General features: G+C 34.4%; 1 protein-coding gene across 1 annotated transcript; it reads right to left on the bottom strand.

Moving 5' to 3' along the window:
* Positions 1-207: 207 nt before the first annotated feature.
* Positions 208-5,752, bottom strand: LOC123658465. Its single transcript, XM_045593883.1, has 6 exons — positions 5,537-5,752; positions 5,020-5,330; positions 1,752-1,870; positions 1,257-1,370; positions 629-817; positions 208-497 (listed from the first exon to the last, which is right to left on the bottom strand). The coding sequence occupies exons 1-6, from the start codon at positions 5,750-5,752 to the stop codon at positions 382-384; spliced, it is 1,065 nt and encodes a 354-aa protein (XP_045449839.1). The 3' UTR covers positions 208-381.
* Between the last annotated feature and the right edge of the window lie 13,185 nt (positions 5,753-18,937).

The following is an 18,937-nucleotide window of genomic DNA, read 5'->3' on the forward strand; positions in this document are numbered from 1 at the left end:
AGAGGGGGGCAAATATCACGCAATTTTTTTCTGATTGAAACAAAAATTAAATTATACTATTTTCGTATATTTATTCCAGATTGTACATGCTTAAGATTTAATCTTAAGGGTAATCGTAATACGATTAAGATCATTCACTAATTTGTTCGAAAGAAAATAATTTCATTCGTACTTCGACGTTATACATCTACTGACTGTCAAACCACCATGCCAACGGCTTAGAGTGGCCCATAAGGACGTACAAAACACCAGGAGCTCCAAACTTGAAGGAACACAAAATCATTCTACAAGACTTAAATATACATTTTAAGAATATTCGATAAAATTCTTTTTCTACTATTTTTATATTTATAAATCGTAATTTGTAACATTTTTAAAATGTTACGCATTAGCCGGTAACGCTAGTCGGGCGGTGAGTTCTCGCCCCCGATCGGCTACAGCCCCTAAGACCCTGCCCATTAGCCCTTTTGGTATTTCTTCTGGTGGTTTCTGTTTACCTAAAGAATAAAATACAGAATAATTTTTGAGTTTGAAAAAAAAATTATAACTTAAAAAAAATATCTTTTTTAATTGGTTCAACTTAGAATTTTCCCCCCAAAAATTTCGAAACTTTGAACCCAAAACTTACCAACAAGAAAGTCCAAAAGCAACCCGGGTAAATCTTTATCCCCTGGATTGGGATTTGATAGCAGTCGAAGAGCGGGATGTGAGCAGTACTGAGCACTTGCCACTAACTGTGCTGCGCTATCACGATCTCCGACCAACAGACCACGAGCTTGAACTGTATGCTCAGGATGTATACGACACCAGGCCGCACCTTTTAAGTTAAACAAAATGTAGTAAAAATACAAAGAATATCTAAAACATATTATTTCTAGTTTTTTTTCTTTTTCAAAACAGTAATATAAAACCAAAAATAATAGGTACGTAGAAAAAGAACACAGCATAGTATCGTATCGTAGGTACAAAGTACGGCTTTATCGCTGCAATGCTTAAGCGATCTCTTCCTGGCAACCTTGGGACAGAGGAAATAGTCTTGTAGGAATGTAGGCACATATATAAACACTATTATAACACATTTAGAATGAATATTAATTATATATTTGTCATTAAAGAAAATTAAAGCTGATAATAATTTTACAACTGAAAATGTTCAAAATAAGAACGATTAATAGATCGGTCTGCTCCAAATTTTGAGCAAGATATTTCCTTTTGTGCCTTACCTCAAGAGAGAAGAGAATATAGTAGTATTTTACCTCTGACATAGTTTAAAGCTCCGCTCCAGTCCCTAGCGCGGGAACTGGCCCACCGACCGTCTTCCTGCATCGCCCCTTCAGCGAGCCATTTTTCAGGAAAATATGGCCATTGGAATATCAACATTGTATTACTGACGAATGAGCCGAACTACAAAACAGTCTTATACAAGCTGTAGACCGTGAAACAATTACATACTGTAGAAGGTTTGTAAAAAATATCTACCAGGAATTCAAGGTATAACTTTCTTTTTAAAATTCAAGGAAGTTCATACTTAGCACTGTTAAGTGTAATAGTTTTTTGTCGTAGGAACTTTTCAAATAAAATTTTAACAACGAATTTTAGCGGTCTTGTTTTCATTGTTTTTCATTTATTTTATGTAAAAAGTATTTGTCATAAACACCCCTCTCGACCGACCCTAGGACTTCTTTTAAATTAGGATATTTCCGAAACAATTCAGGCAGTCTTATAAATTACTTTATTTTTATTTACCTGAATAAAATACAACGAGCTCTTACAAAACGCCGCAGGCGGGTGTTGCCAGTAAAGATTCGGATGCGGTGCGGAGATCACCGCGAACTTGCTTACCAATGATCCTTCACAATGGACCAAGTACCTTTGGACAAATGTTTACAAACTATACAATAAAAACCTTCATCGTGAAGACTTCAAAAGGATAATTGAACAGTATCTGTAGAGAGTTTACAAAAATGCTAACAAATATAAGGTGATGAATGATTTAAAGATTTTGCCCTAATTATTTGCTAGTAAAATTAAATGCCCAGAAAATTGTATACAGCGTAACGAGTTACCTATACTTACTATATATATATGGTGTTATATACTATATAATACCTACTAAAAAAAAGTTAAAACTTTGTAAGATAGGTTTTAGGAGCCAATCCTTTATAACTTTAAAACAGATTTCGGTGAAATGAATGGTGTATTATTAACCGACTTCCAAAAAAGGAGGAGGTTCTCAATTCGACTTTTTTTTTAAATGTATGTTACTTCAGAACTTTTGACTGGGTGGACCGATTTCGACAATTTTTTTTTAATCGAAAGGCGGTGTGTTCATTTGGTCCCATTCAAATTTATTTGTGATCTGACAACTACTTTTCGAGTTATATCTAAATAATGCGTTTTTACTTGACGCTTTTTTCGTCGATCTACGTTGTATTATACCGCATAACTTTCTACTGGATGTATCGATTTTGATAACTCTTTTTTTGTTGGAAAGGAGATATCCCTAGTCTGGTACCATGATAAGGAAACCAGGATCTGATGATGGGATCCCAGAGAAATCGAGGGAAACTCTCGAAAATCCCCAATAACTTTTTACTGGGTGTACCGATTTTGATAATTTTTAATTTAATCAAAAGCTAATGTTTATAATGTGGTCACATATAAATTTTATCGAGATCTGATTACTACTTTTTGAGTAATCTTTGATAACGCGTAGTTACTTGACTATTTTTTCGTCGATCTACGTTGTATTACTCGTCGATGTAATTGAAGTCTGTTTTTTTTTTCGTTTGCGAGCAAACATCATTATTTTAAATGTATGTTACTTCAGAACTTTTGACTGGGTGAACCGATTTCGACAATTTTTTTTAATCGAAAGGTGGTGTGTGTCATTTGGTCCCATTTATTTGAGATCTAACAACTACTTTTCGAGTTATATCTAATAATGCGTTTTTACTTGATGCTTTTTTCGTCGACCTACGTTGTATTATACCGCATGACTTTCTACTGGATGTACCGATTTTGATAATTCTTGTTTTGTTGGGAAGTAGATATCCCTAGCTTAGTACCATAATAAGGAAAACACGATCTGATGATAGAATCCCAGAGAAATCGAGGGAAACTCTCGAAAATCCACAATAACTTTTTGCTGGGTGTACCGATTTTGATAATTTTTAATTTAATCGAAAGCTGATGCTTATCATGTGGTCACATATACATTTTATCGAGATCTGATAATTACTTTTTGAGTAATCTTTGATAACCCGTAGTTACTTGACTATTTTTTGTCGATCTACGTTGTATTACTACGATGTAATTGAAGTCGGTTTTTTTTCGTTTGCGAGCAAACACAATTATTATTGTGTGCTAAAGATATTTTACGAATAATAACTTTTCAGTCAGAAAAAAAAATTACATTATTTTATAAATAAGTTCGCCGAAAGTGCCGCTTTATCAGCTTTCTTCGACCTGTAGGTATACTTGTCAGTGATACGTCAATTTATTGTTCTATAAAAATGTCACTTGAGTAGATAGAAAAAAAGTCTGCGAAATATTATTACATTATTTATAACATTTTTAGAGATTATTTAATAGTATCATTTGACATACTTATATCGCAGGATTACAATTTGAGTACTTTGGATTACTCATTGATTATAAATTGTTTTTATATCAATTACGGATTGATAAAAAACAAGGCCAGGGTTAACGAACTATGTACCACATACTACACATTATGTATACATATTTGAAGTACGTTTAATAATTAAATTAACAAGAATTTTAAATTGATGGTTCTATTTTCATGGTGCGTGAATCTTATCATTATATACTTTTGAAATTTTATTAATTGTTATTAACATCAGCCTATTGCTGTCTACCACCAACGCTGCCAGACTGGGCAGGCGGGTTGGTGACCGTAGGGCTGGATTTGTGGCACGATAGACGCTGCTGCCCGTCTTCGGCCTGCGTATTTGAAAGCCAGCAGTTGGATGGTTATCCCGCCATCGGTCGCCTTTTTAAGTTCCTAAGTGGTAGCGGAACTGTGTTATCCCTTAGTCGCCTCTTACGACACCCACGGGAAGAGAGGGGGTGGCTATATTCTTTATTGCCGTAACCACTCAGCAGACAACATAGTTCTCGTCTCCCGGTAATTGCTAGAATCCAGCGGCCCACTGTCACTACTGCTGCCCGAAACAGAGAAAGAGAAGAAGATGCTGCTGCTCCTCTCCAGTCTGTGTATTTAAAGGTCAGCAGTTCGATGGTTATCCCACCGTCCATCGACTTCCGTAGTCCGTATATTGCCCTATCAGCCCTTGGCCGAAAAAGTGTGACAACCGCTGTTCTAGACGATAGATAAACAGCAAGTAGTAGGTTGTAACTCATTTAAATTTTATACCTATTATAAGTGAAAGGCCTGAGGTATGAAAAAATATGGGTAATAAGATCGCGTGACAAAGTGACGCAACCTGCCTTGACCGTGACGTATTACCGCGCGACGTCTTTTGCGACAAAACTCCAATCGCGAGTCTGAGCTGACACACACCCAAACATTTTTTAATATGTATTTTTTAATAAATTGCTTAAGTGTACAGAGTGAAATAAAATGATATATAGATGAAAAATAGATTTATTGCATACAACATGTAATTGTGTAGTTACATTCAAAGATTAATAGAACATACAAACATTTTAAGTTTAGTTTTATGTATTCATTTCACATTAGAATCAAAAACTTCTAATTTTTTTTTGGTATAAGCCTCAATAAATGGAAAAATAAATATTACTATTTATTTATATTTAAAATTTAAGCAAAAAAATAAGTTAATCAGAACCAGGATTTAAATATCTTGGAATAATTCTTAGTAAACATGAAAATATAATATATTTTAAATTATGATTATGGTGAATGGTTAATGAAAATTATGTTATTTACTAAAAATTAAGAAGTTTAACTAACTGTGATAACTCTTTTGAGAATAGATAGAAAATCGAGATGAGTAAAGAAATAGTACTTACCAAGTTAACATACCACCTATACCAAACCCAATAACTATTGCAGGATTAGTATCAGTCACACCAAGAGTTGTTAAAAGAAATTTTAACTCTGCAACAGCTCTTGACGGAGACAGCTCTTTTCTATCCCCTGGTTCACTGGCTCCTGTCCCCCTGAGGTCCAGTGTAATGATATGGTGACCGAGCTCTGCTAAACGTCTCACTAATGATGACCAGTTAGGTACCCACAAGCCACCAGTATCTGGTGCATCTCCAAGAATAAGAACTATTTTACCATATTTAGGTCCTGTTTCTACATAATGGTATTTTACGCCCTAAAAATAGTTTATTCGAGATGTTTAGTTAAGAAAATATATAATATTAATATTTAACTACATAAGTATTAACTATATATGGAAGTTTTTATTTTGGAATTGCATATTTAATATTCAAAATAAAATAATAAAAAATTTAATTCCCGAGTTTATCATTTAAATATTGTCATAAAAAATAATATATTTAAAGCAAAAAAAAATATTACCATAATTTTGATATAACAGTGTATACCAATAGAGGAATCTACGGTTAGTTCCACAGGTGGACAATTTTTTGATATTTTCCTACGGTGTCCTTTCCATAACCTTCGTACTGAAAGTTTTATCATTTGCCACAAACCCACGAAAACACATTTAAATATTAATTCAACTGCCTCCCATCCGGACACTACATCTAACACTTTTTCACTTTTAACACTCATTGATTTAATAAATTTAACTAGAAACAGTCCTCCGTCCGAGTGCGCTTATAGTTTACGATTGTTTACGAGTCATTTTTATCAGTGTTTATCAGAAGTGAATTCGAATGATACGGATGACGGGAAATTAATGAAGTATGTGCAATGTTGCTGCCAACATAAACGTCAGATTTATAAATGCGTTTTAATTTAATTTTGTTTTAGACTATTGAAAATTTAAATACATATGTAGTTATAAGAAAAATATCATAAATGTTAGCAATTATTAATCGTGTACCCTTCGTAAAGTTTCTAAAAATGTATTATAAGGTAAAAGTAAAGCGGTACAATGAGACCAGTTTGATCTAACCAAATTTTGTGAACGCATTAGATTATTAAGATCTGTAATGTTTACAATAATATTACGTGTAAATAAATAAATACATTTTTAACCGACTTCCAAAAAAGGAGGAGGTTCTCAATTCGACTGTATTTTTTTTTTTTTTTTTTTTTTTTTTTTTTATGTATGTTACATCAGAACTTTTGACCAGGTAGACCGATTTCGACAAATTTTGTTTTAATCGAAAGGTGGTGTGTGCCGATTGGTCCCATTTAAATTTATTTGAGATCTAACAACTACTTTTCAAATTATATCTAATAATGCGTTTTTACTTGACGCTTTTTTCGTCGACCTACGTTGTATTATACCACATAACTTTCTACTGGGTGTACCGATTTTGATAATTCTTTTTTTGTTGGAAAGGGGATATCCCTAGTTTGGTACCATGATAAGGAAACCAGGATCTGATGATGGGATCCCAGAGAAATCGAGAGAAACTCTTGAAAATCCGCAATAACTTTTTACTGGGTGTATCGATTTTGATAATTTTTACTTTAATCGAAAGCTGATGTTTATCATGTGGTCACATATAAATTTTATTGAGATCTAATAACTACTTTTTGATTAATCTTTGATAACGCGTATTTACTTGACATTATTTTCGTCACCTTACGTTGTATTATACCTCATAACTTTTTACTGGGTGCACCGATTTTGACGTTTCTTATATAAATTAAAAGCTACTATTCGTCACGTGGTCCCATTCAAATTTAATTGAGATTTGATTAGTAATTTGTGAGTTATATCTAATATTGCGTATTTACTTGACGGTTTTTTCGTCACCCTACGTTGTATTATACGTTATATCTTTTTACTGGGTGCACTGATTTTGATCTTTTTTGTATAAATCAAAAGCTAATACTTGTCATGTCGTCCGTTTTAAATATGATTGAGATATAATGAGCAATTTTTGAGTAATCTTTGATGACACGTATTTACATGACGATGTTAAGACGACTGTGGTCATGTTCAATACTTTGCCACAACGCCATCTATCAAAATGTAATGAAATTACTTCGTTCACTATCGATCAAATTACAATATTCCACTAGAGTAGAGAGTAGCAGTTTATTCGTTATAAATATAATTGAGCTTTTAATTTTTGAGTTATCGCTAATACTGGGTATTTACTTGGCTATTTTACGTCGACCAACGTTATATTAACCTCATTACTATTTTACTGGGTGGACCGATATCGATGATTCTTTTTTTAATCGATAGGTGGTGCTTGTCATGTAGTCCCATTTAAATATAATTCAGATTTGACTCGAACTTTTTGAGCTATATCTGATATGGCGTATTTACTTGACTGTTTTTGGAGTTTTCTCCTTAAGAATCGATTTTCATTTAAGGCCCCGGAATGAAAAAATTGAACAGTAAAATCTACTGAACGAATGACCTTGTTAGAGATGGCGTTCAGACGTTTTCTAATAACGCAATTAGGTTCCGATAGATGGCGTTATTGCATTCATTTATTTACAATTTGATATAGTAATAATATATTTCTTAGACTAGTAAGCCTTTTTGTGCCTATTTAGACAGTTGATCTGAAGGGGTAAACTCCATTCATGCATCGGAGCTGTGTGAAAACATGAACATTACATATTTTTAATAAAAAAGACATAAGCCGTAATTCAATATAAATCCGTTTCAACTAAAAAACCCGCCGTAATAAGCGATGTCAGTGCTTCGCGCGAATCGACGACGGGCCTTTTATGAAATTTTTGCCTACAATCGCTAACAAAATGTTAGAAATAACAGTAGAACATTATATAATTCTACAATTTTATAATGTCGCGTTATATGGAATACGAACAAAGTATTACTATTTTTTCGTCGATCTACGTTGTATTACTCTTCGATGTAATTGAAGTCGGTTTTTTTTTCGTTTGCGAGCAAACACAATTATTTAAAATTATGTGGTGTCATGGGACACCAGCTAGGAACGAAGTACCTTCGGATAGTATAGAAGCAACACAAATTGAAAAAAAAAGACGAATTTTATATACTTAAATTTTCTAGTTCTTCATTTTTTTTTTTAATTTTAATGATTGGTTTTTAATTAAGTACATAAAAGTATTTAGGAAATTTAGTATTTTAGAAAATAACAAATACCGTAAATAAAATAAATCAAAGAAAATAATAATAATAATTCAAACTATTAAGTGAAATAAAAAAACGTATACGCTTCAGCCTGTAATAGTGGTATAGTAGTGGGAACTACTGGGCATAGGCCTCTTTTCCCATGTAGGAGAAGGATCAGAGCTTAATCCACCACGCTGTTCCAATGCGGGTTGGCGAATATATTCCCTACTATGAGTAACGATCGCTATCAGGTGTACAAGATAACAACCGGGACCGACGGCTTAACGTGCTCTCCGAGGCACGGTGGGGAGACCCACAAGGACTGCACAAACACCCAGACCACGGCAAACGCCTGTATGGCCAATACAAATGTTTGTCATGTGCGGGGATCGAACCCGCAACCGCTAGCGCAACAGGTACAATCCATGGCTGTAACCGTTGCGCCAACGTGGCGTCAAATATACACAATACATACATAAACAAAAAAACATGTCTTTATTTATTTTTGTCGACACTATAAAATTACATAAATAATTTTAAAAAAGCTTACTAGTAATATTTTAGTTTTACAAACGTCATATTATACAGTCGTGTGACTGATATTACGTCACTTCCGTTATATATTCTTCTTACGGTTTTAGTATCACATTTTTTTCAGTTCGGTCGCCCAGCCAAATGCCTGCCGTAAGGAACTTCGTTCCAATAAATTTTTGCACTTCATCAATTTAAATCTAACATTTTTTCTTTTTACATTTGCAATAAAATCAGGTTTAAAGAATTTTAATTCGATCGCATTTATATACTTATTGACCATTACAACATTAAAATAATACATCCATATTATAAACAAGAGAATGTTTTATCTTAACAAAAGATGTCTACTCTCAAGGATATGAAAACAAATTAAGGTTGCGAGACAGGGCACTCAAGCCGTAAGACCATAATGACAAACGTTGAAAGGGCAAGTCACGGTGGCTAACGATGGGCTAACGAGTGTCCTGTCACTGAAGTTTAAATCTGCTCAGTTGCTCGGTCAAACGCCTACGATAATATAAAAGCAATAAGAATACTTCACTGTTGAAAAATTGCCTTGTGCATGACGAAGTACTTTGTGCCGTGAGATGATTGTGTATACGAGTTTTTCATAGATGGCGTTACGTGTACTTTATGGACGATGCAATTTGTCTAATAGTAGTTTTTAAATAACTGTTAATTGTTTAAATTTCATTGAAATTAATTTAAAATTTTGATAGCCCTCCAGCGACAGGCTGGCCTCGGCGAAAAGGCCAGACTTCTCCTCCATGGGGACTGTCCGGCTCACCTCTGAACAATCCTGTCGACGCCGTGTTTAGCAGGATCGGTTTCCTATCCCGACCCGACCCGGGCACAGGGGCGTTACTGAAGGCGCATTAAGTAGCGCCTCCTACGCACCCCCGTTCGTTGCCTGCGGATGGAGGCCTCGTCGGCGGCCTCCTCACTCACCCGCTCATCATCCTCCTTCTGGGACTTTACTGTCTCGCAGAAGGAGACCATCGCCTTCCAGGACTCATCGTCGCCGAGCATCGTTGTGATGACGCTCGGGAGTGACAACTCCCCTCCGAAGACTATTGTCAAATCGCGACGCACACCGCCCACCTCGGGCACACTTCGTGGGTGTGCTGGGCCGATTCCACCGCCGCGCCACAATCGTGACATCCAGTCGTCGGCTCCCTGTGGGCCGTCCAACACAAGTATTCATCAAAGCAGCCGTGCCCAGTGAGAGCCTGCTTCAGACGGAAGGTGAGGCTTGCGCTTACGGCGCTTCCACCGCTCAAGGACCGGGCAGAAGGAGCCGTTATGCGTGTGCCATACTCTACTCCTGGCTACTGGCTGCTCCGCCAGGTCCTCCCACCACCTCCATATTAGTACTTCTTGCCCCATCCGGCGCACCCGTAGGATCCCGTCCAACGTGGTGTTCTCACGGAGAGCCCTCCTACCCGAGACGTATGAGTCGTCTCGGCAAATATTATCGTAGCCTGTAGCATCCCACTGCTGGGCATAGGCCTCCGCGTAGGTAATCCTTTTGATATGAGCTTAATTCACCAGGCTGCTCCACTGCGGGTTAGCGGTTTTCTACATTTATGGTAACAACAAGGACAGACATCCAAACCGGAAAAAAAAATTTGTACAAATACAAATATCTATCCCGAGCGAGAATCGAACCCGCAAATTGTCAGTATTTTAGGCGACTACTCATACTACTACACCGGAGCGGTGGTTAATATAAAAATATGTTTATCATATAAAATCATACAGACGAAATAATGGCCTTCTTTTTTGAAGGTGGTTATAAAAGTATACTCTTATGTTAGAGATCTTTATCAAATCGCACTTGTATCAAGTGCTCTTAGACAGACGGAACGTGCCTCAGCATCACTAGCCAGATCCTGCACCCTCACAGATAACAGATGGAATGAAATCGGCTTAGAAATGCTACTATTATAAATGCGACAGTTTGGATCGAATGATGTTTCTTACTAAAGCCAGTAATCTTTAACGGTTTTAGGTGAATTTTGACATAGACATGGGTTGTAGTCTGGAAAAGTACATGGTTACTTTTTATGAAAGAAAATAGTACGGTTCTCTGGGATAGATATGTACCTACACTAAACATACTACCTGCCTAGTAATAGTAGGTAGCTAGGTATATAAGTATAGGTACCATGCAAATGAGAAGAAAATTGATAAATCTGAATTACTTATTTTTTTGTAAATATTTCTTACAAATTACTAAAACTACCCCGAAATAATTTTCTGCGTGGCGGTCAGAAAATAGTAGTAGAAGCGAGGAGGTGTCAGGATTTTATTGGTTTAAAATGTTTAAAAAAATATTCAAATAAAAAGTAAGGTCATCCCTGTTAGCTTATAATACGAATCCGACGAATCGTTAGATAAGTTAACTTATAATTTATAATGATGTACCTATTTATACTTACATAGAGAAAAAACAAGAAAGTTTGTGACAATATATGGGTGGATTATGTGGTCCTCCTAATATCAAAACTATTGAATAATAAAATCGGAATTGAAATAGTTACAGACTTTTGAACTGACACGGGATATGCGTATGGATACCTAAGTTATATTCTGAAATTACCACGAAACTGGTTTTCTCTATAATTGAAGGAATTAAAAATAATCCTCATACACAAAATACTTACTAAATACCAAACATTCATATTTTAGCTTTAAATCAAATTATGTAAGTACAATCAAATTCAACTTACAATATTCGTAGTCAAAATAATTCAAAATGCCGCATATGCAATATAAAGGCAGCGATATCTACCAGGAGTACATAAGCCCCGAGGGATGCGATTGTCATGTAAATGGCGCGACGGGGCGACACGGACACGACAGTCCACGCCCCATCGGCTTTCGTGAGATGATTAATAATCACGTGCGGGGACTCCGCTGTGTGATTGAAAGACGATTCTTTTTTATCTACTATTTTGGCTGTATTTTGTACGTAAAAATCATTTTATATTTTTGTGAAGTTTCAATCTATTTCATCATAATAAAAAAAGTTAATTTTGTAAGACGTCATATTTTTGTTTAGGTCTCATTCTTGGATGGTTTTATGACGATGTTGATGTATGAAAAAAGTAAAAACGTAAAAAGGCACATTGTATGATAAAAAAATAATTTATATAAATGTGGGATGTAACACCGCAAACCCACATCTGCATTCAACGCGGTCGCCGCTTTTGACGCGTCTCACAAAATAATATTTGAAAGCGTTCGTTAATCTCATAAAAGCTTTGAATTTCAAACCGTAATGGAGATATTTATCAAATTATTCGATATAATGCGCCAGGTATGCGGTGTCATGTTGCTGTCTATTTTGTAACGCGAAACTTGCTCGGTCGCTTGTACAGATTTTACTTGATCCCTATTTGTTAAATCGACGTTCGACTTTGTTACATTATCTCTGAAATCGGTTGCGTTCATGTTAAATCAATATCTTGTGACGCTCTATAATAGAATTTATTAATCTCTTTATTATAATTTAATATTTTTGTATAAAGAAAGACATTCAAGAGAACATTATACAATATTTTATACAAAATATAATTGCAAAAATAATATATAAATAGAAACGTATAAAAATTGCTCTTAAACGTTGTTTTATGCAATTTATAATAATGTAGACAATTTTTGATAAAATTAAAGTTTGACAACGCAAAATAAATAGGTACACAAAAATTTCGTCTATGTTAAAAACTTCGTCGCATAAATCTGAACATGTCCACACAAAAAAAGAAAAAAAAAACTGGCCAACTCGGTTTACTGACGAAGCGCGCTGGACAGTTGACTTTTACTTTCTTTTTAACTTTTTTTTCGGACGTGGCATTAGCATGCGCCCCGGCGGCCGGTAACCACGTTACGTTACGACTGCATTACACGTAGAGCACAATAGAGGCCACTCGTTACCTACTTGACTGTGTAACTTCGTTTGTGTTCGTACCCTCGTCGGATGTACTGTAGAGCAGAGAGGACTTTTATGAGCTTACTTTGTTAAATTTCATTTTGCATGACGGTTTATGCCTAATTTTACCTTAAAGCTATTTCTTGTAAAACGTTTGAAAATATATTCGTCCAGTAGGTAGGTACATATATTTTTTTTAATATTAAAACAGGACTTTGAGATTGTAGTACTGATAGAATAGTACGAACGATTTGCCACTGGTTAAATTATTGAAATAATAATATATTATAAACACCCGTAATGTATTTTTAATTACTAAAATTATCAGTAATCTAAACAAAAGAGTAAATATTCTCATAATACTGGTTGTAAAAGTCCCATTACCTCTGGTGTTGAACCGAAAATTTTGATTTTAACTGAGAGGGTGCGTCACGCGTAGCGAGAGCTCGCAATACCTATTATCGCGCCCCTACGAAAAGATTCATTTAAAATGTTATTTTACACCCAGCCTCTATGTATTTCTTTTGTGACGACGCTATTATGTGAAAATGAAATTGTAATAAATTACAAAAAGCTTTTTGTAGGACTTTGAACTTTGTTCCTTTGGCAATGCCAAAAAAATATTGTCTCTAGCAATTATGGCGGTTGATACGACGCCATTTTGTTCAATCTTAGGGTGCATTGCATGTGATTGTTATTAAATCATATAAAACACATTATTAAGTTACATTTAGAGTTTCATTTTTAGTTCTAAAATAAAAATTTCATACAAGAAAAACAAACAATAAACATTTTCTAGATTAGTTAATACCTTCAGGCTAAGGCACTCGAGTTTTCTTTTTAAATCTTGCTACTAAATATCTAGCATCTATATTGACGAATAAAAACTAGTTTTTAGGTTTTGTCAACAGCCGACATTGATGAAAATTATAAATAAGTATATTTCTTGAGATTTATTTCTGCGACATACATTTGAATTTGTTTTAATTTGGTAGGTACATCTTAAAAATTATTCTGTGTATTAAAAATTGGAAAAGAAAACATAGTAGGTACTTGTCATTCGTTATATTCAAAATTATTTTTCGAAACATAACGACTGAAATAGTAGTTAGTGTGGTAAATTGTCGCTTTGAGTTTTACATTCTTCAAACTACTGAACATAAAAAATAACTTTAAAATATGAGCAAATTTCGGTAGTTACGGTCGTCCGCCCGGAGCAGTAACGAAGTCAATTTGCGAGTCCGTAATGAAGTGCGGAGAGCGGACCGAATCCACGTCCAGCAATTAATTTTCATTTTTATCATTACGAATATTGTGTCTGAATATATCTAATTATATTCGCTTGTTAATTATTCTCAGCGGTCAGAGGAATGATGGAGACATACTTAATGAGTTTTTGTAATTAGGTCAAGAGCTTTTTCAACTTTGAGATCAGTTTTTTATTTATTTTTATTCTTTTTTAGTGTCGATCTAAAAAGAGATTCTCCAAAAATTAACGTAAATAAATGTAAAAGATAGAAAAATATATTTTGTGGTAGAGATGTAGAGTTTTTCGCTGTTTCTGCTTTAATTATGTAATGTAATATTTCAATTATGCTTAGGAATATTGAATATTAATAATCACTTAAGTTTAAAAATATAGTAAGAGGATAAGAATGATGTGGATTGATTTTCATAATTTGCGATGAAAGTTAAAACTACAAAAAGACTCTGAATATACTATCTTAATACAAAACTGCGAGTAAAAATTAGTTTTCCAGGTTGTCAAAATTCATAATAACCATCTTGTGACGGTATGAAGCAGATGCACGATGACAGGCAGGTGCCCGTCTCAAGAGTGGCTTCGTTATCTCAAAACTGCAGACAATTATAGCGAGTCGAGTACCCAGTCCCCAAGTGTCTAGGTGCTCTAACTTACGTACAAATTTTTATGATGCTCGTAATGAACGTGTGGCGTGAGCTTCATGTCAGATTAATTGATGTAATCATTTGATGGGCTTAGTAATGTTATGCCATCATTTAGAAGTCAAACTTTTAGATTTAACAATGATTTAATAATATATATACCTACTTATTTTTCGGTCGTTTCGTTTTATATATATACTTTTTTTTACTTGTTTTCGACGTATGTAAGTACATATGTAGGTATGTACCTTCGTAATGATTCTGGTGTAGTTATGACGAAAATTAGATTAATTCCGATGAATTTTCGACTGTCATTATGTAATTGCATATATATTTGTTTCTGGTTATATATAGTGTTAGTTCTTGTTTAGTCTTTCTACAAATTTCTTCTATCATGTCTAGAAGAACATGTAAAGCCGTCGGTTGCCTATCGTGCCACGTATGTATTAAGTATTACGATGGGACTTTGCTCAACAGTGAAACTTTTAAAGATAATTTCAATTAATCAGTCATGCACGCACTAAGTATATAAATTTAAGAAGGCGTTGTTATCGTTACTGCTTTGGACAGAATTTGTAAGTATAAAACTTTTTTTAATTTTTATTTTGTATGGAATGTATCAGAAAGAGAGTTTAATGAAAAAGACAATCGTCGTAAGGGCTTAAATGTCGATTTGTTATTCATCAAATTTGATAGTTACTAAAATTCGATGAGATACACTAGTCAATGTTGTTGGACATTTTTTGAACTGTGAGAACTGGGAGTTTTGGTATTCCTTTGATCGATATATCTAGCGTATACTATCTTACTGCTGGGCATAGGCCTCTTTTTCTTTTTAGGCGAAGGAAAGGAGCTTAATACACCACGTTGCTCGACTGCGAGTGAGTATTCCTTAGTTTAAAAATAAACACGTTAAGAGCGCTAACAGCTTTGCCCACAGAAAAATTAAAATAATAAGGCCTTGCTTTCTTTTAAATTGGATTGCAATAGTTCTCTTTGTTAGCTTGAAAACAAATTTGACCATTGACACAACGCTTGGCCCGCTTCCACTAGTAGACGAGAATCAAGATGCAAACTTCATCTAGTATTTATCATTTACATTATACAACTATCATATACATACATATATGTCATCAAAACGATTTATTTCTTGTATCTATATTAAAAAGACTCGTCTTTATTATAATTGCTATCACTATCTCTGGCTCGATATTATTATGGTCAGGTATTTCAAACGGTCACTTGTATAATAATAATAATCTATGGGACTCCTTAGCTGGACTTTAATAAAATAATTCACCATTGTCTATGGTCACGTACGTCTTTTATTATCTGTGCTCTTTTTATTATCTGGGGACGCTGTCAAAGCAAACGGATGCTGTGTGTTTTTACAACTGGACGATTTGATTGCGTCGAGATGACGCATTGAATATTAAATTGGGGTACTCGAGAAAAATTGATTGTTAACAGACGGACTATTGTATAATATTTAACTATTGACATGACTCGATATTTTTTTTTTGTGGATGGTTATACCCGTAAAGATAACAATTATGTTGCTATAATTATTGAGTTGATTTAGTTTGTAGTTTTTTTTAACCTATTGTCAATATTAATATTTATAAAAATAGTCGGTTAAGAATAAAAATGTTTCGTAAATAAATATTATTAATTAAATAAAGGTGTCTTAAATAAAAATAGCTTATTTCAATGAATTAGTAAATAAAGCTAATTTGTCTATCTGTTTCAGTGCGTTTAGCCGTTACTTCCATATGCTGTACCTACCCATTATGGTATTTTTTATTTTAAATATAAGTAGATATACATTTTGTTCTTGTATTATTATTTAGAATGTTTAACGGAAACTTAAGAACTAGAAAAACCTATGAAGTGGTTGTAAGAAGTAGTCAGTCAGTCAGTCTGTCAGCTCAGCCTATTGCAGTCCACTGCTGGACATAGGCCTCCCCAAGTTCGCGCCAAACGTCCCGGTTTTCCGCAATCCTCATCCAGCCTACACCGGCAATCTTAAGTAGATCGTTGGTCTAACGGGCCGGAGGACGTTCCACACTGCGTTTGCCAAGACGCGGTCTCCACTCCAGGACCCGTCTGCTCCAACGACCATCGGTCCTGCGGCACAGATGGCCAGCCCACTGCCACTTTAACTTGCTAATTCTGTGGGCTATGTCGGTTACTTTCGTTCTTTCGCGGATAGTCTCATTTCTAATCCTGTCTTTGAGAGAGACCCCAAGCATAGCTCGTTCCATCGCACGTTGAGCGACTTTAAACTTGTGGACCAGTCCCTTCGTCAGTGTCCACGTCTCGGCTCCATATGTTCACAGGCAGGACGCCTGTAAAAAGTAATAAAATATAAATATGGCTACACATTCATGTTAAACAATTGACTTTCAGAAGAAAACCCGTCCGTTACTTCACCATGAATAACTTAAAAACTAAGCTATTAAAATAAAAATAATCTAAGTCAGTGTAATAAGGATAAGTAGGATGTTTGTATAGAAATAAATACATATTACTGCTTTATTAAATTTAAAAAGGTTAATAATGTTGCCAGGATTTGTATTTATGTTGCCAGGGCTTTGTTTAATGCAGTAATTTTAGCGAAATTTAATATATACTAATATTATAAAGTTGAAGAGTTTGTTTATCGCACTAATTTCCGAAACTACTAATTCGAATTGAAAAATTAATTTTGTAATAGTCAATTTACATAGGAAGAGTATAGCTATATATTTTAATTATAATGTTATACATACCTATTATAATATTTTGAAACGTACAATACCTCAAATTAACGCGGATGATAAAATTTAACCTGTGGATACAGGGCACAGCTAGTAAAAATAAAACGAGTCTGCTTTAGACCACACGACTGAAGTAAAACTTCTTTAGCTCTATCTAACTCCCTCTCAACTTCCGTTCGCCTCGCCCGATCACACTTTTCGTAACGCTCTCTATACGCATTTACCAGCTCCCCAAGTCAAGCGTGCGTTAATAAATTTTACTTCAATAAGTGTGTGACTCTACAATTGTAATGCCAATCGTCTTGTTCACATTAATTGTATTACCAGATTCGCATCTATGAATCAAAACCTGACTTTTTAAACAGTCTCCATTTGACATGTGTGTTTTACATTTAATAAACACATAAGACTTTAAAAAGCAGGAACTATGGAATTGTTTTTTTTCGTTTATTATACAAGCTGCGTGGACGTGAATTTATGTATATATAATATATATATTTTAAATTCACTTTTACACATTTCTTACAATAACGAACACAAAATAAGATTTAACCTATTTGATGCAGTTGCTCTGACGTTAAGCGCGTACATACATTTCGATGATTGATTTTTATTTATATGGACGTACTGATGTAGGTTAATAGTTTGAAATGACATTATCTTCATTCACGTAGGAGTTAGTAGGTAATAATTGGGCGGGGTCGCTACCAGCCAATCCTGTAACTGACACCGCTTTTCTTCTCGAAAGATTTCAGTCTAAAATATACCCTAACTAGTCATGATACGATTGCAAATTCCTCTGAACATTGAACAACTTTTGTAAGCGATACCCCTAGTTCTTTAACCGACGATCAAGGCAATAAGTACGTTCTGTTCAGGAGTTAGGATTTACATTTGTTCTTCGAAGTTCTGTAATTGATACGATTGGACTCAATTGGTGTTAGTGTAGTGTTAGCTTTATGTACATTCTAATGTTACGTGGGTGTACAATTATGTGCCAAGGGTGATTTTCGTTTATATTAGGTTGCTCAAATTATTTTTTTTCATAAATACTTTGTTTATTGGTTTGGTTCGCCTTTATTTTTTTTCTATTACTTACCAATTTTGTTTGTTAAGATGAATGATTCAATGCGAGTGCCTACATTGATTTTGTATTAATAATATAATAATTTTTGATATATATTCTCATGTAAGAGAATTCTATTTTCTTTTTCTAATGAGAAATAACGATTTTGCTAATCGTATAATGTCATAATTATATCATAGACATCACTGGGATAGTAGAAAGTACCAATTTGCGCATTGGAAAAATCTCTTTGATTGTTTTTCAAGTAATTAACCGCCCATTTGTAAATGTTATTCCAATTTTTAAATAGGTTTCAATTCTATTAATAATCAATTCTTAATCAATTTCTGTCGAAATTTTGTAATAGATTAAAGAAAGCAACAATTACTTAAATTTTTCATCAACCTTAAACGAATTAACAAAAAAAGACGTAGAAAGAACATGGCGCACCTGACGCCGGAAGTCATTAGTAAATAGATGGACACACAACGGTCGATAACGCCCCACTCTCCTTTAAATTACTCGC

The sequence above is a fragment of the Melitaea cinxia genome, chromosome 12 (assembly GCF_905220565.1).
Source record: "Melitaea cinxia chromosome 12, ilMelCinx1.1, whole genome shotgun sequence".
Classification (NCBI taxonomy): domain Eukaryota; kingdom Metazoa; phylum Arthropoda; class Insecta; order Lepidoptera; family Nymphalidae; genus Melitaea; species Melitaea cinxia.

Excerpts from the sequence above, each read along its gene's own strand:
- LOC123658465 (XM_045593883.1), bottom strand. The coding sequence starts at position 5,752 with ATGAGTGTTAAAAGTGAAAAAGTGTTAGATGTAGTGTCCGGATGGGAG. Across the intron at positions 5,331-5,536 it reads ACTGTTATATCAAAATTATG|GGCGTAAAATACCATTATGT; the intron begins GTAATATTTTTT and ends AACTATTTTTAG. Across the intron at positions 1,371-1,751 it reads TAAGAGCTCGTTGTATTTTA|TCCAATGGCCATATTTTCCT; the intron begins TTCAGGTAAATA and ends CAATGTTGATAT.